We start from the raw sequence: 27,570 nt of genomic DNA, 5'->3' as shown, positions 1-27,570 counted from the left end.
CTCTTCTCTCTCTCTCTCTCTCTCTCTCTCTCTCCCTTCCTCGGTTCTCTCTCTCTCTCTCTCTCTCTCTCTCCCTTCCTCGGTTCTCTTCTCTCTCTCTCCCCTCCTCGGTTCTCTTCTCTCTCTCTCCCCTCCTCGGTTCTCTTCTCTCTCTCGGTACTCCTCTCTTTCCTCCTTTTCCTCCCACTTCGGTTCTCCTCTCCTCTCCTCTGTTCTCCTCCTCGGTTCACTCCACTCCTCTTCTGTCCGGTCAGCAGTTCTTCCCCCATTCCTCTCCTGTCAGCCATTCATTATCCTTTTTTTTTTTTTTTTTTTTTCTTTATACTGCCTGCAGAATCCACTGAATCTCTGTGTGAAGATTGTGCAAGGAAACTGGGGAGTGCAGCTGGACAACAGTGTCTACTCCCAGGAACTGATCGATATAGTTCGGTCCTGTTTAGAGCAGGTGAGTGTATAATCGGATGCTGATTGGTGTAGCACAGTCCTGTGTGTAGTCCGGGAACTGTTATATCATGGCCCTTTTGTGTAGCAAGGTTGTGTGTACTCCAGGAGCAGATCGATGTAGTGTGGTCCTGTGTATAGCAGATCAGTGTGGAGTCCAGTAGCTGATTGATATAGTGTATTGTAAAATTTTAAAGAAATGCTTGAAATATATCGCTCTGTGTGTAATGAATCAATATAATATATGGGTTTCACTTTTTGAATTGAATTACTGAAATAAATTAACTTTTTGATGACACTCTAATTTGAGATGCGCCTGTATTTTCTGGGTGATTTCTGGCCTCATCTGTGTCCTCTCTCCCTAATTCAGGAACCAGAGATGCGACCGAGTGCCGATGAGATCCTGGAGAGGCCTCTGCTGGGCCGGAGGAGGAGGTGAGGCTGGACGGTGTGCATTCTCTGCTATGTGCTGTGTCCTGTAGTCTTCTTTGCAAGATAAAATTTGCTCTGGTTTCTCCACAGAGAAATGGAAGAACAGGTTTCCCTGCTGAACAAGTCCAATAAACGCTCCAGGTGAGAGTGCTATGGAAGGTGCAACAACCCCTTATGCTCATCCACCGCTGGTGCCCATCCCCAGCTATTACCACGTCTCATCAAGTCCTCTCTCTCTCAGGCCAGGCACAGTCACAGATGCGCCGATTGCAGTGGTGACATCTCGAAGCAGCGAAGTGTATGTGTGGGGAGGAGGAAAGTCCACTCCTCAGAAACTGGATGTGTTTAAAGGAGGTTGCCGTGCGCGGCAGGTCTGTGCTGGAGATGCTCATTTTGCGGTGGTGACTGTGGAGAAGGAGTTGTACACCTGGGTGGTAAGTGCTGCAAGTTGCTGGGGGGGGGGTTGGAAAAACACAAGATGCACCAGGATTTATTACCATAATATATTCTCTTTGCTCAGAACATGCAAGGGGGATCAAAGCTGCATGGGCAGCTGGGACATGGAGACCGTGCCTCTTATAGACAACCAAAACACGTGGAAAAGCTGCAAGGCAAATCTGTGAAACAAGTCAGCTGTGGAGGAGATTTCACTGTGTGTATTACAGGTTAGTTAGTATGAAGGATAGATGAGAAGGTGACAGGGGCTTAGGGGTGGGAGAGGGGCCTGAGGGGTGGATGAGGAGGTGGGAGAGGGGCCTGAGGGGTGGATGAGGAGGTGGGAGAGGGGCCTGAGGGGTGAGAGGGGTGGATGAGGAGGTGGGAGAGGGGCGAGAGGGGTGGATGAGGAGGTGGGAGAGGGGCGAGAGGGGTGGATGAGGAGGTGGGAGAGGAGCCTGAGGGGTGGGAGAGGGGCCTGAGGGGTGGATGAGGAGGTGGGAGAGGGGCCTGAGGGGTGGATGAGGAGGTGGGAGAGGGGCCTGAGGGGTGGATGAGGAGGTGGGAGAGGGGCCTGAGGGGTGGGGAAGGAGGTGGGAGAGGGGCCTGAGGGCTGGGGGAGGAGTCAGGAGAGGGGCCTGAGGGATGGGAAAGGGGCCTGAGGGGGTGGAGAAGGTGGGAGAGGGGCCTCGGGTTAGATGAGGAGGAGAATTATAAGAGCATCCTGTTTTTAGAAGGATTGCAATCAGATCTTTAGCCATGATTATGTAGAATTTGACAGTTGATCCAGCCATTGGTTAGTCTGGCTCATGTGGTATGAGCCTGTCTTATCAGGCAGTGATGAGGAAGCAAGCTGTAATAAGATGGTGGAGGGATCCTTCGCTCATAAATCTTGTATGTCTTCTTCAGATGAAGGCCAAGTCTACTCTTTTGGCTCGGACTATTATGGCTGCCTTGGCGTGGGTCAGGCTGAGGGCTCAGAGGTTCTAGAACCCATTTTGGTGGACTTCTTCTTGAATGAGCCAGTTGAGCAGGTGTCCTGTGGTGACAGTCACATCATGGTGCTAACACGAAGCAAGTCTGTGTACTCCTGGGGCTGCGGAGAGTATGGTGAGTGTTCTTTGGTGTTCTCCATATGAGTCCATTCTGGATCTGGTGGGCTGGATGTAATCTATCTGTCCTCTGTAGGTCGCCTAGGCTTGGACTCAGAAGATGACGTCTACTCTCCTCAGAAGGTGACTCTTCAGCTCTATTTGTCCTGTGCAGCCCCTATGTTTTTTGTTTTTTTTTTTTTTATCTGTGTACGCTTTGTGCTTTCTGTAATCTCTGCACTCGTCCTCGGCATTGTCGGTTTATTCTTCACATCTAGTTTTTCTCTCTGTTGTCAGGTGGAGGTGCAGCGAGGCCTCTGCATTGTGAATGTCAGCTGTGGCTCAGATGGCAGTTTTCTCCTGACACAGTCTGGTAAAGTTCTTGCCTGCGGTTCAAATGAACACAACAAGCTGGGACTGAACCAGTGCACGGCTGGGATAATTAACCATGAGGTGAAAGTCAGACCACTCCTTCAGTAGAATGTGAGGATTTCACTAGACAGGGTGACCGCATATTGTTTTCCCCCAGCAGGCCTATCAAGAGGTACCATACACCACCTCCCTTACTCTGGCCAAGCAGCTGTCCTTCTATAAAGTGCGTAGCATTTCTCCAGGAAAGACGCACACTGCTGCCATAGATGGTGAGATGCATCTATAGTCTTCCTTCTGTCCCGTCATCTTCCTATGTCACTTACACGTTTTTTTTTGTTTTTTTTTTTTAATAGAGCGTGGCAGGCTCTTGACGTTTGGTTCCAACAAGTGTGGCCAGCTAGGTGTTGGAGACTATCGGAAGCATCTGGGCATTAACCTGCTTGGGGGACCTCTTGGAGGGAAACAGGTGATCAGAGTGTCCTGTGGGGATGAGTTCACCATTGGTGCCACAGACGGTGAGTGATCCTGCCTGTGCTAACGGTACTGCATGCTATGGATCTTTTTAATGAAGGATTTCTCGCCTCAGATAATCACATATTTGCCTGGGGAAATGGAGGAAATGGACGTCTAGCCATGACTCCTAATGAACGACCTCAAGGCTCTGACATCTGTACCTCGTGGCCTCGTCCAATATTTGGCTCATTACATCATGTGCCTGAGCTGTCTTGCCGTGGCTGGAACACCATCCTCATTGTGGGTGAGTAGTTGGGAGTTGTCTCTTGTTGGTGGGGTATGATGCGCTTTCTGCCTCTCGTACTAAGATTGCTCTGCTTTCTTCTCATAGAGAAAGTCCTCAACTCAAAGACTATCCGGTCAAACAGCAGTGGCCTGTCTATTGGAACCCGTGAGTGATTGGCTGGGAAGGATGGGGGTCTATCGAACCCCATGAGTGGTTGGCAGGGGGAGGGTTGTATCGGAACTAGTGAGTGGATAGGGGAGAGGGTTGAAGGCTTGGGGAGTCCCTTGCATCTCCTATTCAACCAGAGCCTTTCTGCTGGGTATCTCTGATAGAGATGAGGATATTTTTGCCTTACAGTTGCCCAGAGCTGCTCATCAGGGGGATCTGCACAAGTCGAGGTTGACAGTGCACGAGAGTCCCTGGCTTCTGAGCCCAGTGATGGTGGGTTCCGTGGAACCATGGAGGCAGAGCCAGAGACCAGCCCATTTAACACCACAGAAAATATGGAGAGCAGTGCTTGTCCTAGCTGGTTGCGGCAGGTAATGGGACCACAACAGATTCATTGTTTGTGTTTTGATTTTGCTCCAGTTTTCTGTGTGTGTATTTTGGATGCTGTAAATCTTGGGTTTGTACATCTGCAGGAGCTGGAAGAAGCGGAGTTTATCCCAATGCCAGAGACCCCATCTTCTGCCAGTATGGAGTTGTCACAGAATATGTCGGCATCTCTTCCACAGCACACAGAGGCTTCTCTGCCAGCAAAGATGTCACAGAGTACAGAGGAGGTTCTGCAGGTGAGAGGCCATGTGAAGGATGGATGGGGAAGTACAATGTAAGCTCTACAGGTGAGAGGGATGCTATGTGCAGGAAGAACAGGGGTGCTGTATAGAGGAGGCTCTATAGGTGAGAGGAAGGCCATGTGGAAACTGACTGGTGAAGATTACGGAGGAATATGTGCATGTAAGAGGCAGGCCATGTGGAGGCTGGATCGGGAGATTGATCAGATATCCCTCGTTCCCTTATCCTGTCCAGCTCTGCATTCCATACTATATATGAACTGTTACTCTTGGTTTGCAGGAGCAGCGGGACCCCAGCTGTGCATGTAGTGCTCTGCAGGAGGAGGTACAAAGACTGCAAGCTCTTGTGTCATCCTGTATGAGTGAACAGGAGAACCTACGTCGGGAGAACACACAGCTGACACGAAGAGTTCAGGAGCTCGAGGACAAATTACAGGTGCTGATGCAGGTGAGTGTCCAATCTGCTGTATGTTTTATAATACAGAGGGCTGTTGTGCTATATACGTGTGCATTTGTAATATGAAAGGGATGTGTGTTTTTTACTGCACAGACCAGAGCCCATTCTCATCATGACAGCTTGTGTGATATAACAAAGGAAAGTTTGCTGTCCAGTCTGACAGCACTGGGGATAGGGGATTGGGTATGCTTTCCAGCCTGATGCTGTAATGGTGGTTGAGAGGTCGGGGAAGAGTTTTCTGCCACTTTTACATGTAAAAATCAGTATCTTTTTGCTTTAAAACTACTTGGACTCCCCCCAAAAAAATTATATATTTTTGTTTGGAAAGAGTACACTTTTTTAACATTTTGATGCACAAAAGCACAATATAATACCCAATGATTTGGTACAATTTTAAGCTGATGTTAAGCCGAGTAAATAGATACCAAACGTGTCACGCTTTAAAATTGCACACGCCCGGGAAATGGCAACAAACGGCATACATTTTTATTATCCATAGGCAACGCTTTTTAAAAGCATTTACAGGTTATCACGTTCGATTTACAAGAGGTCTGGTGCTAGAATTACAGCCCTCAATCTGATGTTGGCGGTGATACCTCATATGTGTGGGAGGATCACTGTTTGCACGTATGCGGGACTGAGGCTTGCATTCGCTTGCTTTGCCCGTGGGGATGGAGGCATGTTAACATTTTTTTTTATTTTTACTTTTTCACTTTATATTCCCTGTTTATAATAAAAAAAAGTGATCAAAAAAATGTTAAATATTTCCTGTGATGGCAATAAGCAGAGACAGGTACACTTTATGGAGAGATCTGGGGTCTGTTAGGGTGTGGGGGTAGAGGTGTGTACTTGATCCTGACTCTGCGGGGGTGTTGGCCGGGGGGGGGGGGAGTGTTTTCCAGCCTGAGGGAGAAAATGATGAGGGAAGAGTGTGCTCTCCAGCCAGATTTCCTGAGCAGTGACAGTGTAGCTGTAGACTGATGTTGGTGTGATGTTTTTCCCAGCAGGGTCAGACGGTCAGCCAACATGGAGAGGCCATACAGACACTTCAGAGACAGGTAAGTGACCGTTGGGGGGCCACACACAATACACCACATTGTCAGGATACAAAGAGGCAGATGGTCAATTCTGTATGTTGCTGACAGGCAGTGACTGACTTAAGTCATCACATGCACAAATTTCATTTTAGCAATTCGAAGATCAGTTTGCTCAATTTCAGATCTGTGTGGAAGCATGGAGCTGTCATTCCCTGGCTGTGTCCATCACTCAGGAGTTATACAGAGATACGCATGAAATGTCCTGCAACCCACAATCCCCTCTAGGTGCCAGTTCACATATATGCGGATTGGATGCAGTTTGCCACATCCCATCCAACAATATTGTGTCCTATGGTGCCTGTCCACATATGTCCGGTGCACCTGTGGTTCCGTTTGAAAGAGTCCTGTACGATTTCTGAGCAGTGTGGTCAGGTTCAGGTGCGGATTACAGGCTTTTGACTTCTGTGGGAGCCATTTGTAAACTACATATGTGTGAACAGGATAAGATCCTGGGCTAATTCTGTCCTGAACCTGATGTAAAAAATACCTTCGATTGTACACCCCTTGAGGGTTAGGGACTGATGTGAATGTACAATGTATGTATATGTAAAGTGCGACGTAAATTGATGGCGCTATATAAGTACCTGAAATAAATAATTATTGTATACAGGAAGTGGTAATATACTGAAAGGACAACAATGTCAAGGGCACATCATATAAAGTACAGCAAGGTCCAGTCTCACTGAATATCTGTAATGGGATACCTAGGCCTCCAACTGGCTGACGCGTTTCGAGGACTTGCAAGTCCTCAAAACGTGTTGGAAGTCTAGGTATCCCATTACAGATATCATTGAGGGAGACTGGACCTTGCTGTACTTTATATGATGTGCCCTTGACACTTTGAGTATATTACTTCTTCCTTTTATACAATAAATTTATTTTTTAAAGGTAATGCACTAGCCCTGTGCACCATTTGTTTTCTTTGCATGCAGTACATTGTGGATTTCCCTGGTCCATTGATGGCAGCAAGGTGTGCATTTGTTAGGACATCCCATATGTGGTTGTAGCCTCTGCGAGTCCATCTTCCAGCGCAGGAGTATATGGACATGCCATTTTCGATGCTGAACCTGGCATGAACCACTGAAAAACTACTGTGTCAATTGGCTGTGAAACCTCAGCTTCAATCCGCACCGCACAAGTACGAATCGGCTCTGAAACACACAGAAGCAGGAAGTGTTGCGTATCGTCTTCCCTGTACTCCTCCAGTATAAATGGAAATGCTTGTGGCCTCGCCCCCTTTTTGTTAGCCAAAATATGGTTGGCTCAAGCCTGCTTCTGAAGCAAATGTAGAAGGTGGAATAGAACTGACAGCTGCTATTGAAAGAAACCGAGGGTCCTCCAGTTCGCACCGCCAGGAACGCCGCACACACTCTGAAATTTTCATCCATATTCAGCCAATTGCATACAGGTTTTGACTACATGGATGAACATTTCTGTTGACACTGAATGATCTGGTCTCTTTTGATTGTGTGAATGATCTGGTCTCTTTTGGGTGTTTTTGTCAACATATCTGGTACCTTTTACAAATAGAGGCCTCCATGCCTAATTCACTAATTCCCCCCCCCGCCAACCCGCTTAGTTCCCTATGTATCGCTTTCCTGGAATGGGCAAAGTGACAGGTTCTCTTTAACCACTTCCCACCCGGCCTATTGTAGGTGGGCGCCCTGTGGCATCTTCCCAGAACGAGCCTCTGCCGCGATCTGTCACCAGCTGTGTCCACCAGACAACGCTGATGACTGATCACTAGACCGGCCCACTGCCGGCACCATGTGATTGCTGTGATCAGTCACACCAGATCACATGACCATTGTAAACAATGAATGGCTTTGATTCATTGATCACATGGTACAGACAGGGCCATACACAGCTGATCTGTACTATACGATTTAACTGTGGCTAATCACAATACACACCAAATCAATTTCAATCAGTGAAAATGGTTGCTTATACCAGTGAAATTCACTGGTATACGCAATCCTAATGTGTAGAGTAGTAAAATGTTACTATGGCAACATATTGCTTTGGCCAAAGTGTGGTAATAAATAAAAAAAAAAATAAAATAAAAATATATATACACACACACACACACACACTAATATACTTTTTTTTTTTTTTATACTGTCATCAGTGTCCCTGAGTACCACCACATTAATTAAATGATGACGCTGTACTGCACTGGTGAAAGTATATAAAGAATTTTTTTTAATTTTTCAAAAAAATTACAACTATTAAAAAAAAAAAAAAACCACCATGCCTCTCACTAAATACCTTGTACGGTCTACTTTCCAAAAAGGGGTCATTTGGGGGATGTTGTACTGTTCTGACATTTTTAGGCCTCAAGAAATGAGATCAGCCATCAGTACATCAGGATTGATTTTCATATAATGTATACCATAGTTTGACTCCGTACGTTTCCTACAGACTAAATAAAAAATTATTTCTGTTATTTTCATCAAAGAAATGTAGCAGAATACATTTTGACCTAAATTTATGAACATTTATTTATTTGTAAAATTTTATAACAAACGATAAAAAAACTTTTTTTTTCAAAATTTTCGGTCTTTTTAATTTTATTTAGCAAAAACGATTGAATACCACCAAAAAGCTCTATTTGTATGAAAATGTGAAAAGAATTTTATTTGTGTACAGTATTGCATAACCACACAATCGTCCTTCAAAGTGCGACAGCGCTGAAAGCTGGCCTGGAAGGGGGTGAATGTGCCTGGTATTGAAGTGGTTAAAAGCTGTTGAAATTGTCGTATGATCAGAATAATTCCTTTCACACACAAAATAATTCTGCTTGAAAGCAAAAAATAGCTGTTTTGAAGTTACTTTGATTTATGTTTCTTATAATTATTTGTCTGCTGAAAACTAGGAAGCTTGAAAGAAAAAAAAAAAAAAAGCCGGGGGGGGGGGGGGGGAGATGCTGGTCAGCTTGTGACTTGTTCTGCAATCATTACTGTACTGTTTATTGTATACTTAGCGCTGTGTACTGTCTCTCCTGTAGGTGGCGCTTTGTGTGAAAGGATTATCGCCAGCGGCTGGCAGTGCTGAGACCTCCCGGGAGGATTCGGATGCAGAGTCATGGTGTTTCTTGGGTGCTGACCCCTGTCGTTCTGCCTCTGGGACCCCTATGTGACGACCCCTGCAATGGACACAAACTTTTTTTTTTAGTGCCTTATGAATACAGTCCAGACGCCTGCCTCACATGTGGAACATTTATTGCCGGACTGGACAATGGTTGTGCACAGCCTTTGCTGTAGAGGCTGAGTGCTATTACTGTGGATGGCTGCCGGAACAGTGAGCAAGAGCACCGCCTCAGCATCTGACACACTGTACACAGCTCAGTATTCAGCTTCTTGGCAATTACTCACAGTAACATTGAAATAAAACACTGTGTGGATGCCATGTCAGCCTATTCCTGACCATGTATAGTGTGGTGGGGAGCAGATATGTGAATGGTCTGGTCTAACCGCTCCCTGGCCCATATAGAATTTATATAAGAATAATGTCTCTTCTCTGTATAATAGTCCGATCTCCAACAGATTCTGCTATGACCAGGTGGGACCAAGTGTAGGATTTCTTTTTCATCCACTGAGGGACACAGGAATTCAGATACTGTTAGGTTATACTGTCATCCACAGGGAAAAATGGACACTGGCATACAAACAAAGTGGTCTAGCCCAATATACCCCCTCCTACTCTCACCATGATTTGTTTCGCTAGTGGCCTAGTAGGATGGATGCCCTTTCCTGCACTTTGCCAAGAGATGTTTAATTATTTTTTGCTAGCTTTTAATCGTTGCTTGGGATGGTCTGTTCATAGTAGCGAGCCACACTGGCCTTCCCTCAGCACTAGCCTTGCAGGCCATACCTGGACTCTGCTGAAATGGACCTGACACTAGCCATGAATGTGACCTTGGGCACTGCATTGTGGAGCTTTGCAGACCTGCGTGTACTGCCTTAACAGTGGAGTGCTTTCTGGGTTGGGAGCCATAGCATATAACGGGTAAAAGTATTGAACACCTCACAATATATTTCTGAAGGCGCTATTGACATTAAATTTTCACCAGATGTTAGTAACAACCCATGCCATCCATACATACAAAGAAACCAAAACAAATAAGTTCAGAAATTATGTGAAATAAAATGGAATGACACAGGGAAAAAGTATTGAACACGCTAACGGAAATTTATTTAATACTTTGTACAAAATCCTTTGTTGGTAATGACCGCTTCAAGAAACTAGTCGTGTGCATTACTTCAGTGTGTTTTTTTTTTTTTTTTTTTGCCCATTCTTCCACTCAGTCTTCAAATTTTGAAGGTTCTGTGGGCCTCTTCTATGAACTCTGATCTTTAGTTACTTCAATAGATTGTCTGTTGGATTCAAGTCAGGTGATTGGTTGGGCCATTCTAGCAGCTTTATTTTCTCTCTTTGAAACCAATTGAGTTTCCTTGGTTTTGTGTTTGGGATCATTGTCTTGCTGAAATGTCCACCCTCATTTCATCTTCATCATCCTGGTAGATGGCAGCAGATTTTTATCAAGAATATCTTGGTACATTTTTCCATTTATCCTTCCTTCAAGAAGATAAAGTTTGCCAGTGCCGTATGCTGAAAAACAGCCTCACACTAAGATGTTCCCATGTACTGTTGGGATGGTGTTTTTGGGGTGATGTGCAGTATCATTTGACCTCCAAACGTGGTGTGTATTATGGCATCCAGAGTTCCATTTTGTTCTCATCTGTCCAGAATCTATTCTCCCAGGATTTCAATTGGTTTATCTAAATGTTGTGCAGCAAACCTTGAACAAGCTTCAGCATGCTTTTTCTTCAGCAATGGAGTCTTGTGTTGTGACCATGCATACAGGCCATGGCTGTTCAGTGCATTACTTATTGTTTTCTTTGAAACAATTGTACCTGCTAATTCCAGGTCTTTCTGAAGCTCTCCATAATAGGTCCTTAGCTCTTGGACAACTATTCTTATTCTTTTGACTCTTCTGTCAGAAATCTTGCAAGGAGCACCTGGTTGTGGTCGGTTTATGGTAAAATTATGTTCTTTCCACTTCTGGATTGTGGCCCCAACAGTGCTCACTGAAACATTCAGAAGTTTAGAGATCCTTCTGTAACCAATGCTATCAGTATGTTTTGCAACAAAAAGGTTGCAAAGGTCTTGATTAAACTCTTTGCTTTTATGCATTGTGAGATGTTTCTTGTGTGACACCTTGGTAACGAGACACCTTTTTTTTATAAGCCATCAGTTGAAACTGAACCAGAGGATATTAATTTGCACTGACAAGGGGCAGGATTGCTAACTACTGATAGATATCAGCTGGTGTTTTGGCTTTCCATGCCCTTTTGCACCTCCCTTTCTTCATGTGTTCAATACTTATTTTCCCTGGGTCATTCCATTTTATTATACGCAACCTAATTTCTGAACTTACTTGCTTTGGCTTCTTTGTATGCATATCTATGGATAGGGTGGGCTGTTACCAACGTGGTGAAAATTTCATGTCAATAGCACCTTTAGAAATATATTTACCTAGAAAAATCGTGACGTGTTTAATACGTATTTTACCTGCTGTAGCTCCAAGTGTGACCCTGGCTTCTAAGACTCACTTTGTGAGTATGGCCGTTAGGCACCCAGTGGTGCTATTGGAAGGTATCTACTGGCAGTTTATCCTTTCATATTTCCTATCACTATAAGTTTTCGCTATGGTAAGAGTTATAGTTGAGGGACAGAGCGTGTCCGTTCCGTGGAGTGCAGCACACAAACACACCACTTTGCTAACTAGTAGAATAAAGCACAATGTTCCTGTTGCATGTCTACAGTGACCTGGTCACCACTGACCATCTGAGCCTCAACAGCTCCTTGGGTTTGTGAATACTTGAGACCTTTCTCACAATGTTACACCACTACACTCTTCCAGTATAAACGAGATGCTGATGGTATTGATGTGGTGGCCTCTGCGCCCTGGTTCCCTTCCCATTAGTGAAAGCATGGGTGCTGTAAGCCTGCTTCTGGGGCAAATCTAGAAGATGGAATAAAACAGACAGCTGGTATAGTGAGTGAAACTCAGATGATCAACTAGCAGAGATGCCACACATTCTGCAATTTTCAGTGACCCTGCAGTTATTTGGTCAGATGCAGCAGAGCCCCCAGTCCTGTCATCTTGGGGTAGGTCCAAAAATCCTATTTTCCTTGTGCTGACATTTCCCACCCAAACCTCGTACCTATATAATGGGTGCCTGTCCTGCATTGCTTACCCATATCTGCAGGGATATTTCACACACTAGTCCCATAGTGCACAGGTGTCAGCGTCGACGGGCTGGAGGAGGGCAGGGCCTGTTCTTAATTGTTGCACACATGGGTATATGGCGTTCAGCAGGGCGTGGAGCGAAGCGTCGACTGCAGTGAGGGCAGGTCACATAATCTGGATTTTCCGCTGGCGGAGGTGGAGGCAAGTCGGATGGTTTCCCTCCTTTGCTTACAACGTTCTGCACCATGCGAGCCTGATGAATTGTGCGAATGAAAGATTCGTGCTTCTGACGCCATAAACTGCCTTTGACCTGAAGTGAAGAGAAAACATCAAACGGCAAGTTCAGAAATGACAACAGAATTGGAAACAGTCATTCCAGAACCATAAATACCAGGCAGTGATATACAGTATATGATTTATGGCACTTGGTTACAATGGTATAACTAGTGGACAGCAATATGTATGTTTGACACCCAGGTACAATGTTTTAACTGGTGGGCAGGGTTATTAATCGTACATTCCAGGACACAAAGGACTTATTTTAAGGACCACATGGCTTAGGCTGTTACCTTCAGGTGAAAGGACACTGGCCAGAAAAAGTAGGAATAACGGCCTAGGCATGACCCCTCCCAGCTCAACTAAGCCTCAGGTTTTAGCTAGTGACCTTAGGTGATCAATGCGTACTTTCTCAAGATCTCCTTTTGTGAACACTAATCCCATGCATTCTGGTCTCTTCTTAACACTGGATGGGGCATTGGAGGGCTTTACATGGATCTGTCACTATGGGGATCCAGTAGGTACTGTACCCGGACTCCGTTTACAAGTGGGGGGACAGCTTGTACCAGGTGACCTCAGTGACAGGATGGATGAAGTTCTGCAGCTCGGACTGCTGTGTGCCTCTGGGCCAAAATGGAGAAGATGACAGAATTCCCCTACAATGTCCCCTTGGGCTGTGTTCCCTTAAAAGAAGAGCTACACTACACCAGTGGTGTTTAAAAGGGGCGTACCAGCACATGCACAATGAGATCATCCTGTGTGTTGCTGGTCCTCTGCACACAGAAACATGAGATTCCAGGCTCCTGTAGCACAGCATGGCCAGCGGTTCATCTACTGCCTAAGCACAGAGTGCAGCAAGTGTCAGACACTTGTTCACGAGGGTGACTGTGACTTAGGTGTTGTGGCTTCTGCCTACACTCCTTTCAGCTAGGTGGCCACTCCCCTTGGAGTAAAATAAGCCTACAGATCCTCATCAAACCATGGTCATGCACAGGCCGAGTGATGGAGTGGGCACCCAAATCCATCAGCTCCTGAAAGGGTCACAACAGTTCTAAATCCCTGCCCTTATCTGGTATTTCCACAGTTTCATGGATACAATTCTCTGCTGCCTTTGTGGTGAGGAAAGTATTGTCTGCAGCCATTTCTGGTCTGCAAGATGAGCTCTCTCATGGGCTCCTACGGGCTTGGAAATTTCCTTTCCCTTCTTGCAGTTGAAGGAACATCCTCACGATGAAGAATCTGTCAAGGATTGTGAATCCTTTGTAGACAACTCCTCCAAGGAGGAATATCTTGGTCCAGGGCTGTCTCAGACACAGAAGACCACAGTGAGTTTCCTGGCAGTTGTGATCTACACTAACCTGAATCATCTTCACCTAAAATCACTCACTTTGGGTCCTGGCTGCAGGTAAAACAGCCCAAGTCCTTTCCAGCTTCTCCCACTTGCAGAACGTAAAGTATGTCAATTGGGCTCACCCGAAGAAATTGTTTCCGCTTCTAAAGTGTTTTACTCTAATGTACCCCATGGATGAATAATTCCACAAAAAATGTGATTCTTCAGTTATTGATCCAGCCATTTCTTACTTCAATAAGACCCTAATGGTCCCAGTGGAAGAGGTCCTGGTCTTTAATGACACCATGGGCAAGAGGTTACAGGCCCTAGTCAAGGCTGCAGCTCTGCAGCCTGTGGTGGTCAGTTTGACAAGCCAAAAGGTGTGGCCAGAGTGTAAAGCACTGTTCCAAAGAAATGGAGCCAGGGGATCGGGCAGTTCCTGCTCACAATTTGATTGACGGCAGAAGGAACCATTGGCTCCTACTGCTGCCAGATCTTCCTGTGAGAAGAGAAAGACAAGGGAGAAGACCTGTAGATGAGCACAAGCACTCGATCGATACAGGACAAGAGTAAATGTTCTGGGGGGCACTGCAAGTGGCAAAATGTTTTTTATCTTAATGCAGGAAATGCATTAAAGGTAAAAAGTTTTAGTTTTACAACCACTGAAGGACAGATCTAGGCCTTGACCATTCTGTTTCAGAAACCTATTGAATCTCATTCTTTGGTAAAAGCCAGGGTGTCACATAGATTGTTACCCCTTTGGGACCATAATTTGGTCTTCTCTGTTTAGCAGTTTTCCCCTTTTGAGCCTCTGCGAGAGGTTCCCTTGTTGCTTCTTACACACAAGGTTGTCTTCTTGGTTGCCATTGCTTTGACTTGCAAAGTGTTTGAGATATCTGCGCTTACTTGCAAGGAACCATTTATGGTTCTTCACCAGGATAAGGCAGTGTTGAGTCCCCCCCCTCCCTTTTTTTTTTTTTTTTTTAACCTAAAGTAGTTTCTTCTATCCACCTAAATCAGAACACTGATGCCATTTTTGTCCAAAGGAAAAAGGTAGATAATTCATGCTTTAGATGTTCAAATTTATCTGAAGTCTATAACTTTGTTTTGACAGTCTGATTCCCTGTTTGTTCTTCCTATGCAAGGGCCAGGCTACTTCTTGATCTACTATTTCTGGTGAATTTGTCAGCTCATTTCCCAGGCCTATGGTATCAAGGGTAAGGTTCCTCCTTTCCTGGTCAAGGATCATTCCACCAGGAGTGTTAACAATTTCTGGGCAAATCAGCATCAAACTTGTTGTTCAAGCTTGTAGGGTTGCTATCTAGTCTTCCTTTCACACATTTAATAAATTCTAGTAGGTAGGCATTGGTGCCTCTGAGGACACCTATTTTGGCCAGAAGATCTTGCTGGCGGCTTTGTAATGGGTTTCCTCCCTGTTTTGTTTTTGGCATTATTGCTCACGTTCAGTGCTTTGGGACATTCCAAATGAATATGAAGTCCTCTTATATAAAATTATGAAGTTTGGATGTATGGTTTACCTGTAAAGTCTTTTTTCATGATGTACATCACAGGATACAGAGACCCCCTACCCCTTTTGTCTGTTCCTCATTGTTTGCTGAAAAACGGAGGCTTTTCTGAGCTGGGAGGGGTTATACCTGGATGGGGATTCCTGCATTTTTTTGGCTAGTGTCCATTCTCAGGTAGTGATGAGTAGGAGTAAGTCCTCAATGTTCTGTTAAGTGCTCCAAGAACAGGATTTTACAGGTAAAAGTACAAATTGTAACCAAGTGTCATATATTATAAATTACACTTAAAGGGCAGTGATATATGATGCGGGCTCCACAGACAGCTATTACACACTACATGTTAGTGAGAAGAGATGCAGTTACCTGTGGGGGTGGAGGTGGGTCTTTCGTTCTCCCTTTGGTGTGTAGATATTGCTCCAGGTCGGTCCCTTTAGCCCTAGCTTTGGAAGAATCAAACACCTTCCTTTTAGAGTTTAGCATCTTCTGGCAGACTTCCATATGTTTCTCTAGACGCTGCACCATAAAACGTCGCCCACACAGTTGGCATGAAACCAAGTCCTCTTCATTGTCCTCCTCTAGGTGTCCGACAATGGAGGATCTGTTGGTTTGAGCACCTTGAGGTGTCATCGTGATATGGGATGAGCCATTAGTCAGGGATGGTGGAGTAACATTCTCGGTTTGTCTGATGTGCGTAGTGTTCCTATCTGAGGTCGGCTCCTGGATCTGACTTTTACCTTCTATGTCCTGATAGAATCGGTCCTCCACATGATATCTGTCTTCCTCCTCGCTATAGCCAGAGTAATGGTAGGTCTTTGTTGTCTTGTTCTGGGTTGTGGCTGCCCTCACCCTCCTGGTGTCCTGAATCTCTTGGACTCTTCTGTCTTCTATTTCCGCCTCTTCTCTCTCTCTCTGTATGCGGCGCAGTTCTTCCTCTGTTTTTCGCAGCTTTTCTCTAAGCAGTGCTTCTTTCCTGCGAATTTCAGCTTCTAGGCTGGACTCCTTTTTCTCCAACTGTTGCCAAGGGTTTGTCCGGGCGGGGCCAGATTTGGACCTTACCTGCTCTTGTACTGGAAGAGGTTTGTACCTGTTAGCTGACGGAGGATGACAGCTGTCTGGCATGTGTGTGGTGGCCTTGTGGTGATAGACTGGTTTGAGTGGATGTGCACGATCTATGCCAGCAGTCCTCTTGGTTACTGTCCAGTTCGAGGCCCATGCGCTTTCCTCTGGAGCCCAGGGACCTGAATATGGGTGCTGGTGGGCTTCATAGAATGTCTTGTGCTGAGGAGGATAGGCAGTGTACAGGGAAGAGTTAGTGGCCCTGTGTGAGATGCGTTCTTGTTGCTGTTTCAGTGTCATCATCTTCTCCTCTTTGGCTCTGAGGGTTCGCTCTTGGTAGTCGTTCTTTAACATCTCCAGTCGGGACAACATTTTAGGGGCTTGCAGTGTAGGAAGCCTAGATTCAGCTAACCCCTCAGGGTATGCGTTTGGAGCCATCTTGAGCCTTGCCATGCTGACCCTAGGGAGAAACTAAAATGTTACAGAATTCAGTATTTGTGATCAGTGTAAGGAGATCTTTACATAGCTACATTCTGTGTGTACAAAGTGGAGTCATATGGATTCTTTGAGGTTAGCGAATAATGGTATTATGGAGGGCTTGGACTGATGGAAGAAGTGATGAGATCAGGACTGAGACTTATCAATATATCATCTTAGAGGAGATGGTGATATACAGAGATGTATTCTGTATACTGGTTATAATCAGTGGGCAGTGTATAATCGGGTACCTAAAGCTCCATACAGTTGGGAAAAATTGTGATATATGGGGGAAATGACAGTATTTGTGTAGAGTGGCTGAATGTAATGAAGATAGAGAAATCTTTGCTGCATATGTTCTATTGCGATGGTGTGGAGGGATAAACTTTGGTTTATCTACAGCCCTCTCTCCTCTACAGCAATCTAAAATACACAGATTAAAGACTATTTCTCAACTGTTGCAGGGAGGAGGCAGGGATCTGATGTCACAAATTGCTCAGACAGCTAAGTGTAATTTGAGATCTCCGTGGATGGAATTGACCCCCCCCAAACAATCTTCTAAGGGAACACGAGGCTGTCAACCACCTTCTGTGTGCTGTGGTGGGGGGGCTGGGGGTTGTCCCTCTCTCCCAGGATCCAGGTGTGGTGCCCACACTGACAATCAGAACTGACTCTTGCATAAGGAAGAGAGAAAAAAGACAGAAATCACATAAGTGCTTTGGAATGATGCAAGTACACACTATAGAGGGATGCACTTTTGTTTTTTTATTTCAGTTCAGAGGTTTACAACCATTTTTAAGCTGAACTCCAGGCAGTTCTAAAACACACAAAATAATGCAACTCTGAAATCATGTATACATCAAAAAATGTGTTTAAGTGTAAGTACCTGGACTTGTGTAGCCCATGTATGCTGTGACCATGTACAGTGCATGCACACCATATGCGGAGGCTGGCTGTTTGTTGTGTGTGTATGTCGTGTGCAATGGCTGTATGTAGTGCATTTAAGACAGGCACTGTGACTGTTACTGTGAACACTGCGTGTGCCGTATATGTATGCTGTTTGAACACTGTGCTGTGACTGTGTGTAGTGTACTGAACTGGTTCCTGCCCGGCCTATTGTACAATGACAGTCGGGTGGGACCACCATCGTTCTGAAAGGACGTCATATGACATCCTCCCATTCTTGCTGTGCATGCGCGCCCCTGGGGACACAGTGCATCACTAATCAAGGTAAAGAGCCAATGACGTCGACTCTTTACCATGTGATTAGCTGTGTCCAGCGCTGTCACTGTCTGATGAAAGGAAAGCCGAGAACCAGCTTTCTTGTGACAGGACATTTACGCAGATAACTGGGGCACTGATCATCAGTACAGCATATCAGTGCCACCTCATCAGTGGCCAGCTGTGCCGCCCCATAAGCAAACATCAGTGAAGAAGAAAATTACTTATTTGCTAAATTTTATAACAAACAAAAAAGTTGGGTTTTTTTTTTCCCCCAAAATTTTCGGTCTTTTTTTCATTTATTAAGCAAAAAATAAGTGGTGATTAAATAATGCCAAAAGCTCTATCGGTCTAAAAAAAAAAAAAAAAAAAAAAAAAAAAAAAAAAAAAAAAATTTAGCTATAGCTTTGCTGCGCAATTGTTATTTGAAGTACTACAGCACTGAAAGCTGAGATTTGGCCTGGGCAGGAAGGAGGTGAAAGTGCACAGCAGGGAAGTGGTTAAAGTGTCATTAAACCTACATCATTATTACAGCATGTACTGACAGTTATTACATGCTGTTCATACTCAGTCACTATGGGGTTAGTTTTCTGTATTCTGCAAAATACTTGATTGATCCTGCTGTTCACTGTCCCTTCTTCCTTGTCCACATCCCCACTGCAGCCTGAGATTGTGCAGACCAGACATCGCCACATCTACTAAGCATGCTCCAATTTCAGTTCCCTTCTAGCTTCACAGCTAGACACACTGGTATACAATGGATGGCATGAAAGGAAGCCATCCATTGTATACAAATGTCATGTGACCTGCTGTGATTGGTCACATGGTACTGGCAACGGGGCTGGTACTCAGATCTGTCATCGGCCGTGTCCGAGGTACACGGCCAGAGACAGATCACGCCGCTGCGTGGCTCTGCGGGCATGCAAACTGCGCATGCCCAAAAGGATGCCATGTGGCGCCCACCCGGTGGGACAAGGGGTTTTGCAGGCCACCATCTGGCTATAGGCTGGGCAGGAACCTGTTATTGACCACTGGGATTTTTATTTTTTTTGCTATATAAATGAAAAAGTCCAAAAATTAAAAAAAAAAAAAAAGTTTTTCTTATAAAATTTTGCAAAAAAATAACCCAAATGTGTTTGTAAAAAAAAAAAAATATATATATATATATATATATATATTTATATATATATATTACATAGTGTCACCCTAGCAGTACAGTATCACCATGGTACTACTTGTGGGGGGTCATGAAGATTTTTTTTTTTTTTTTTTTTACGCCAATTGCTTTTACACCCATTTAGGCTGTAACAGCAATCATTTCTCCTCCTCTCTGACTGCATTCTTGCAGCCATTGAGAAATACTGTGAGAGCTGTGATTGGTCACAGCTTGTCACATGGTACAAGGCTGTTAGGAATAGCCCTGTACCATGTGACCTCTGTGATCAGTCACATTTTTCACACATAGTAAGCAATGATGTCAGAAGTGACATCTTGCTTTCTACTATTGATATGATCACTGATTGGCCAATCAGTGATCACATGATCAGGACCTCACACAGAGGTTCCGTAAGACGATCAGTGGGCACCGGATCGCGGTGCTGCGTGCTCCCAGGGAATAAAAGGGCCACCCGCCCCTGGACTGCCACTGTCCGGCCGTTTATATACATGGGCCAGATGGGAAGTGGTTAAAGGATGTTTACCTTTGGAACATGTTGCACTTGTTTTTTTTAGGGTGGAACATGTAACATGTTCCAGCATCTGCAGCTTTTCCCCCTGATTATTATTATTATTATACAGTATTTATAAAGCGCCAATAGTTCACTCAGCGCTGTACATTACAAAGGGGGACAGAACATGTGACAGAACAATACCAATACAATGCAAAACATGAGGGGATCGAGGGGCCTGCTCTTTCGAGCTTACAATCTAGAAGGGATGGGATAGTGGTACAGGAGGAGATAGCTGTGGGGGATGGAGTGGTAGGAAGAGTGGAGGAGGTCAGCAAGTTAGCAGGGGGTGAGGTATGCTTCCCTGAAGAGATGGGTTTTCAGGGTGCGCCTAAAGGAGAGGAGAGTAGGTGATAATCTGATGGGTTGGGGCAGGGAGTTCCAGAGGATGGGTGACACCCTGGAGAAGTCCTGGAGGCGGGCATGGGAGGAGGAGACCAGGGAGCTAGAGAGAAGGAGGTCTTGTGAGGAGCGGAGTGTGCGTGCTGGGTGGTACTTGGATATTAGGTCGGTGATGTAGTTCGGGGCAGTGTGGTGGACAGCTTTGTACTTCAGTGTTAGGATTTTAAATTTGATCCGTTGCGCAATCGGAAGCCAGTGGAGGGATTGGCAGAGGGGGGTGGCGGAAACGGAGCGTTTGGAAAGGTGAATGAGTCTGGCAGCCGTATTCAGGATCGACTGAAGCGGGGATAGCCAGCGGCGAGGCAGGCCAGTGAGGAGGGAGTTGCAGTAGTCGAGTCGTGATATGATGAGGGAGTGGATGAGCTGTTTAGTGGTTTCTGGGGTTAGGAACGTGCGGATTTTGGCGATGTTGCGGAGGTGGAGTCTACATGAGTTTGTTAAAGATTGGACTTGGGGCTGGAAGGATAGGTTGGAGTCCAGAATGACACCAAGTACTCTGGCCTGCAGAGCGGGTTTGATATTGGCGTTGTTGGATGTGATGTAGAAGTCAATGGGGGGTGGGGTTCGGGCTGGGGGGAAGACAAGGAGCTCGGTTTTGGAGAGATTCAGTTTAAGGAAGTGGAGCGACATCCAATCTGATATGTTGTTCAGTAGGTGTGTGATTTGGGCAGAGACCGAGGGGGTGAGGTGGGGGGTTGAGAGATAGATTTGTGTGTCGTCGGCATAGAGGTGGTAGTTGAAGCCGTGAGAGTGTATGAGTTGGCCAAGGGAGGAGGTGTAGATGGAGAAGAGAAGGGGCCCAAGGACAGAGCCTTGAGGGACCCAAACAGAGAGGGGGAGTGAGGGGGAGGTGGTAGCATTATAGGTAACGCTGAAAGAGCGTTGTGACAGGTAGGATGAGAGCCAGGAGAGAGCAGAATCTCTGAGGCCGAGGGAGTGTAGTATTTTGAGGAGGAGGGGGTGGTCAACTGTGTCGAAGGCCGCAGAGAGCCACCCCCTCCCTGTGACAGCAGGTGGGGGATCCTCTCCATACATTCACTGTAACAATTTGAAAGGAGTGTGGCCCACACGACTGCATCATTCATTCACAGTGGCCTGTAAATTATGGCTGACAGCTTGTAGTTCTCAATCAACTATGAGGATGCTGGTGAGTATCCTCATAGTTCATTGATCTTCCAGCTCTCAGGTAACTGCCTGTCCATATAACGTACGTGCAGACAGCTATGCGGAGACCTCATTCACACTTGAGTGATTTGTAACTTGCAGCTCCAAAATGCTTAATCATATGTGCATGCCCACACACAACAGTGCCCGCGCCTGTGCCTTTGAGTGCAGCTATGAGCCTCAGCTATCCCTCGGCCACCATGTCCTTGACATTGCCCCCTCCCTATGGGCAGCCTCCAGATGCCCAATTGGCTTCTTTTCTGCATAGGACTATGGAAGAAGGCATGAATAAGTTCCTTGACATGAACATTCTGTTCAGGTTCCCAGGAATTCTCCATTTAATACGCTATTGCAACCGGTTCCTCCTTTTTCTGCAGTCCACAATGGCTTCCATCTCATATTCCTCCATGAACAATTACAGGTTCAGGTGGGCCAGATCTTCAATTTGGAAAAGGATCTGCATTCGCAGGTTTTAACAGCGATACATGAAATACTCGGTGGATCTCGAACAATTCTGGTAAAGGTAATTCATAAGAGCTTCCTCCTTACCGGAAACGGCCCACAAATTTAGGTGCAAGCATCTTTGATGGACAGGCTAGCTTCAAATTTGCCATAGACAACCATACCCTATCGCCAGGCTGAAGAACCAGTTCCCCCCTTCTTCTCTTGTCAAAAGCCCTTTTATTGTCCGCTTGGGCCTTAGTCACTGCTTCCTGTAGCAACTTGTTATTGCAGCTGAGGAAATCCACGGTACTCCGAACAGCTGGGACTGGAGATTCTGGAACAAGATCAGGCAAGAAGGATGGATGGAACCCACATTTGGCAAAAAACGAGGATTGCCCTGTGGCTGAGTGACTAGCGTTGTTATAGGCGAATTCCACCAAAGACAACAGTGAAAGCCAATCATCCTGGATGAATGAAGTAAAGCACCTAATATACTGTTCAAGAGTTTGGTCCTCTCAGTTTTGCCCATTAGTCTGCGGATGAAAGGCAGAGGATAAGGAAAGCTCGATTTTCAAGACCTCGCACAGGGCTCTCCAAAATCTTGAAGTATATTGGACTCCCCAATCTGACACAATATTCACAGGGACCCCATGAAGTCTCATTATTTCTTTGACAAAAGCTTGAGCATTCTCCATGGCCGATGGCGTATTCTTCAGGAGGAAGAAAATAAGCCATTTTAGACAGCCGATCCACAACCCCAAAGATGGCTGTGCACCCTTCAGAGATAGCAGAAGCTCTACTATGAAGTCAATGGAGATTATTCTCCAAGGTCTATCCAGAACTGGCAAGGGTCTGAGTAGGTCCCAGGTTCGGCTCCTGACACTCTTGTTTCGGGTACAAGTGGCACAAGAATTGACACACTCTTTACAGCTCTTTTCCAGATTCGGCCACCAGAACATGCATTGTACCAGATCAAGGGTCTTGTGGATCCCAAAGTGGCCTGCTAGGGGATGGCAGTGACAAAGCCCCAGAACTGCTACTCAAATCTCTTCTGACATGAAAATGTTATCTTCCTTCCACAACATCTCTTCCTTAGCCACCAAGGTGACTCTAGGAGGGCTTGGAATTTTCACGAAAGCTTGCTTAATTCTAGGTGAAAGATCACTTTGCAGTAACAGGAAGTTGCCAGCAGACAGAATAGTATCAGGTACGGATGATTCCTTGGGATCCTCGAACATGCGAGAAATCGCATTCGGCTCAACATTCTTTGATCCAGGCCTGTAGGTAATATGGAATGCAAATCTTGAAAAGAATAATGCCCATCTAGCTTTGCGTGGCTTCAAACGTTTGGCAGTCCTTAGTCAAGGTTTTTATGATCAGTGTGGATGAATATTGGATGTGCTGCCCCCTCAAATAAATATCTCCACTCTTCAAGGGCAGCTTTGATGGTAAGAAGCTCCCGATCCCCCACATCATAGTTATTTTCTGCTTGTGCGAGTTTAAGAGAAAAGCATGCCACTGGGTGAATCAAGTCCTTAAGGCCCTGCCGCTGAGAAACCACAGCTCCTACTGCAGTCTCTGAAGCATCTACCTCCAGGATATAAAGCAGAGCGGGATCTCGGTGACTTAAAATAGGGGCTGAGGTAAAAAGTCCTTTTAGGTTTCAAAGGCAACCTGCGCTTCAGGAGTCCAATAGAAATCTGGTACTTTGCTTGGTCAGCTGTGTAATGGGGAAATTATAGCACAAAATCTCCTTATGAATCTCCTGTAGAAGTTTGAGAACCCCACAAAGCACTGCACCCCCTTTGCCATTCTGGATTGGCCTGCACCCACAGACAGAGACCTTCTGTGGGTCCATTTTAATCCCTTCTGTAGAGATGATTAAACCCAGGAACTGAATGCTCTGCCTCTCGAATTCGCATTTCTCGGGTTTAGCATATAGTCCATGTTGTCGGAGCCGGCAGAGAACACTCTTGACAAGCCCCCGATGTGAGTAAAGGGACAGAGAAGATCAAGAAAAAATCCAGGTACACTATTACAAAAATGTACAGAACGTCCCTAAAAGATATCATCGATCACGTGCTGGAACGTGGAAGGGGCATTGCAAAGGCCAATACTCAAAATGGCCGAACCAGGTGCAGAAGGCAGTTTTCCACTCATCCCCTTTTCTAATACAGATCAAGTTGTAAGATCCAATTTGGTGAAAATGGTTACAGATCTGAGTCTCTGAAAGAGTTCTGGTACCAGGGGAAGAGGATAACTGTTTATCACAGTGAATTTATTGAGCTCCCGGTAGTCCACGCATGCCCAAAGGGAATGATCTTTCTTTTCCACAAAGAAGATTCCTGCTCCTGCTGGGTAAGTGGATGGACAAATAAAGTCTCTCTTTAGATTTTCATCTACATATTCCTTTAAGACCTCCAGCTCACGTTCGGAAAGAGGAAATATCTGCCCGAAAGGAATCTCGGCCCCAGGAATTAATTCGATCGGGCAATCGTAAAGACGATGTAGAGGAAGGATGTGTGCACCTCTTTTACTGAACACATCCAGGTATTCCCGGTAGGCCTCAGGCACCATCTGATGTGTCTTGTTGTCAGAGTCCATGCAAAACAGGTTCACTGGTGGCGTAAGGGGCTTGGACAGACTGTGTTCTTGGCAGTAAGTTGACTGGATCTTAATGCTTCTGGAGATCCAATCAATTTGTGGATTATGCGCCTGCAGCCATGGTAGCCCCAGAATGACAGGGAACAGGGGGGGGGGGGGGGGGGAAGGAATAGCATCCAGACTTAACAGTTCTTTGTGTTTAGTGGGAGTGACAACGAGTAATGGTGGTGTCCCTTGAGTTACAAGTCCTGATTTAATGCAAGAACCATCGGCCAGGTATACCAAAAGTCCTCGAGTCTTTGGTTATAGTGGAATATGCTGCTGTGCTGCAAAGGCCAGGTCAATAAAGCAACTGCAGGTCCCAGAGTCAATAATGGCAGTCAATGAAACTATACCTCCTGGGAGCTGAAACGAGATGGGAAAAGCCAGGTGAGTTGCACTGGAAATCAGGAGCGGCTGGTTGGCAGGAGAGATGGACAGGCACTTGCGCAACTTTGCAGCACATGTGCGTACGTAGTGGCCAGACTTCCCACAGTACATGCAGAGATTGTTTTGTTGGCGACGAAGACATTCTTCAAATGACAGAGAGGGATGCATCAATCCCAGTTGAGTTGGCTCTGGTATTTCAAATGTGGAAGCCTTAAGACCAACCAGAACAGAATGGGTAGGAGTCGGAGCTTTAGACATGATAGTAGTTTGTTCCACTCTGCACTCACGGTGCCGATGGTCAATCTGGATAGTTAGTGAGATCAGGGCCTTCAATGTATTAGGCACTCCAACTCTGGCTAGCTCATCTTTTAAGGCTTCTGAGAGGCCAAGGCGGAATTGGAATCCCAGGGCTGCGTCATTCCAAAGAGTATCTGCGCTCCAGCGTCTGAAGTCTGTAACATAGTCATCAGCCGCTCTGCAGCCTAGCTGGAGCGCATAAAGTGCAGCTTCTGGAGTAACAGTTCGTTGAGGATCATCATACAACTCGGCCATTGCCTCGAAGACGGATGACAGTGTGAAGCTGTGCATTCTTTTCCTCTAGCAACTGATGGGCCCAAGTCTGAGGTTCGCCCTGCATTAAAGAGGTTATAAATCCTACTTTCGTGGATTCCAAAGAAAAAAAGTTTGTGGATGTAGGGAGAAGTATAACCGACATGTTATGAAATGCTCTGAATTTACTTCGATCCCCCGAGAACCTTTCTGTTGTGGGAACCTTGGGTTCAGGAGGCCACATCATCATTCTGGGTGAATTAGCAGTCTGTTGGTGTGGTTTCATGTGAAGAAGCAGACGTTGTAGCAGAATTGGTCGATGTAGCCAGGGATTGCACACATTCTTCTAGGTTGACGTAGCCTTCCTACAGAGATGTGACAGCTTGAGTCAGGATGACGAGGTGCTGGCAGATCTCATCCATAGGAGAGGTTCCTCTTGCAGGCTCAGACATGGCTGTCTGATACTGTCCCGTACCTCAATAGGGAGCCTAACATGTAGAGGAAGGCCTCTCGTACAACTTCGGCTCAGGGGCCACTGCAGGTGGAACTGCAACCACGATAGCACGGTGGGGTACAAGTGCCTAATCAGTCCAGCAGTCTGCAGAGAAATAGCTGACAACTTGCTGAGTGGATGCCAGGAGTGAAGTAGCGGGCTGCAGGCAGACGTCACAGCAGAGCAGGCTGGTAGCAGACAAAGCTGGATGTAGGGTCAGACGGACTGGGTCAGTAACATGCGGGCAGGTAAGCATAAAACGGCAGGCAGAAGGCGGCTCAGGTCACAGGCCAATGTCAGCAGCAAAGAGGCAGATCAGGCAAATACCGTAGGCAAAAAGAATCCAAGAAGCAAGCCGATGTTAGTACAGGTACCATCCAAGCGAGGGAAGGATAAGCCGGGTCAATCAGGGGTATTAATACGGGAACACAGGGAGAGCTGCAGATCAGACAGCAATTCACCAGTGCAGCTGCTGCACCTATATTACCCAATGCACATTTCTGTGGGTGCATACCAGTCAATGTTCACACCTCTGCCACCTCTCAACCTAACTTCCTCTTTTAACCAAACACAATGGTCACAATCCACCACCCACTCCAATGGCAACACCCTTGACCTTGTATTCACCCACCTATGCACTCCCTGTAACCTCTCTAACACCCCTTTTCCTCTCTCTGATTACAACTTTATCAGCTTCACACTCTCCCTGCCTCCTACCTCCCATGCCTCCAACCAGCAAACCGTTACCTGTATAAACCGCCACCACCTCAGCCCTGAAATTGCACCCCTGTCCTGCCCAGAGCTGGCCACACCTGCCTACAACTATCTATCATCCTCCCTGGACGCTCTTGCTCCTTTTTCTACATGCAGAACCAGGCCTCGCCTGTCACAACCCTGGCAAACAGATGACACCAGAAGTCTCAAGAGAAGCAGCCGCACTCTTGAGTGAGCATGGCAGAAAACGAAATCCCTGAAAGACTTTACCCTCTACAAATCCGCTCTTCTCAAATACAACTCCATTCTCCACGCTGCTAAGCAAACCTACTAGAACACTCTCATCAAGACCCTCTCATCCAATCCTCGTCAACTCTTCTCTACCCTTAATTCCTTACTCCACCCACCAACTTACTTACTGCACAGTAGATGGCCAGTCATTCCAAGAAGATCTACAATTCGTGATGAGATCTCCAGTGTCAAGCTTCCTCCTCTAACCAACAAACCAGGCCCAGCACCAAACTCAACACTCTCCTCCTTCGACCCTGTTACCACCAAGGAAGTTACCGAACTCCTTTCCAAGGCCCACTTCACCACCTGTCCCCTGGATCCTGTCCCCACCTCCTTCCTGCTCTCTCCTAAACTCTCTAAACCACATCTTCAACCTCTCACTCTCCATGGGCACCTTTCCCTCCCCGCTCAAACATGAACTGGTTATCCCCATTCTCAAAAAACCCTCGCTGTACCCCACCTGTTTGAATAACTTAAGACCCATCTCCCTGCTCCCGTTTGCCTCCAAGCTTCTCGAGCGCCTTGTTCACAACCGTATGAACTACTACCTCACCGACAACAAACTTCTTCATCCCCGACAGTCTGGCTTCCGCCCATAACATTCCACAGAAACTGCCCTACTAAAACTCACTAATGACCTACTAACTGCTAAAACCAACGGCCATTACTCCATACTCCTACTCCTCAACCTTTCCGCTGCGTTTGACACAGTCGACCACCCGCTCCTCCTCAGTAAACTCCACTCCATCGGCC

General features: G+C 46.1%; 2 protein-coding genes across 5 annotated transcripts in view; one reads left to right on the top strand and one right to left on the bottom strand.

Moving 5' to 3' along the window:
• Positions 1–334: 334 nt before the first annotated feature.
• Positions 335–9,266, top strand: LOC149429088 (serine/threonine-protein kinase Nek9-like; the record flags this gene model as incomplete). Its single annotated transcript, XM_089666753.1, has 17 exons — positions 335–445; positions 812–876; positions 964–1,014; positions 1,115–1,307; positions 1,394–1,538; positions 2,218–2,418; positions 2,497–2,543; positions 2,697–2,852; positions 2,929–3,040; positions 3,125–3,286; positions 3,358–3,528; positions 3,616–3,675; positions 3,868–4,049; positions 4,152–4,301; positions 4,585–4,752; positions 5,769–5,819; positions 8,866–9,266. Coding segments are annotated over 17 exons (2,157 nt in total), but the record flags the coding sequence as incomplete, so codon positions are not given.
• LOC149429086 (uncharacterized) overlaps positions 8,334–27,570 on the bottom strand; it is a 36,455-nt gene continuing 17,218 nt past the window's right edge. For 2 of the 4 annotated variants that reach the window (XM_089666748.1, XM_089666747.1), the window contains exons 2-3: positions 15,610–16,773; positions 8,334–12,424 (exon numbers count right to left, since the gene is read on the bottom strand). In XM_089666748.1, coding sequence (XP_089522874.1) covers positions 12,170–12,424; positions 15,610–16,755 — 1,401 coding nt within the window. In that variant the 5' untranslated portion in view covers positions 16,756–16,773 and the 3' untranslated portion in view covers positions 8,334–12,169. The remainder of the gene's footprint in view (positions 12,425–15,609; positions 16,774–27,570) is intronic. The other 2 variants (XM_089666751.1, XM_089666749.1) reach the window with 1 other exon arrangement.

Source organism: Staurois parvus, unplaced genomic scaffold (genome assembly GCF_062004578.1).
Source record: "Staurois parvus isolate SC_StPar_1 unplaced genomic scaffold, SC_StPar_1.0 ptg002816l, whole genome shotgun sequence".
NCBI lineage: Eukaryota > Metazoa > Chordata > Amphibia > Anura > Ranidae > Staurois > Staurois parvus.
This window is presented reverse-complemented; position numbering and strand designations above follow the sequence as displayed.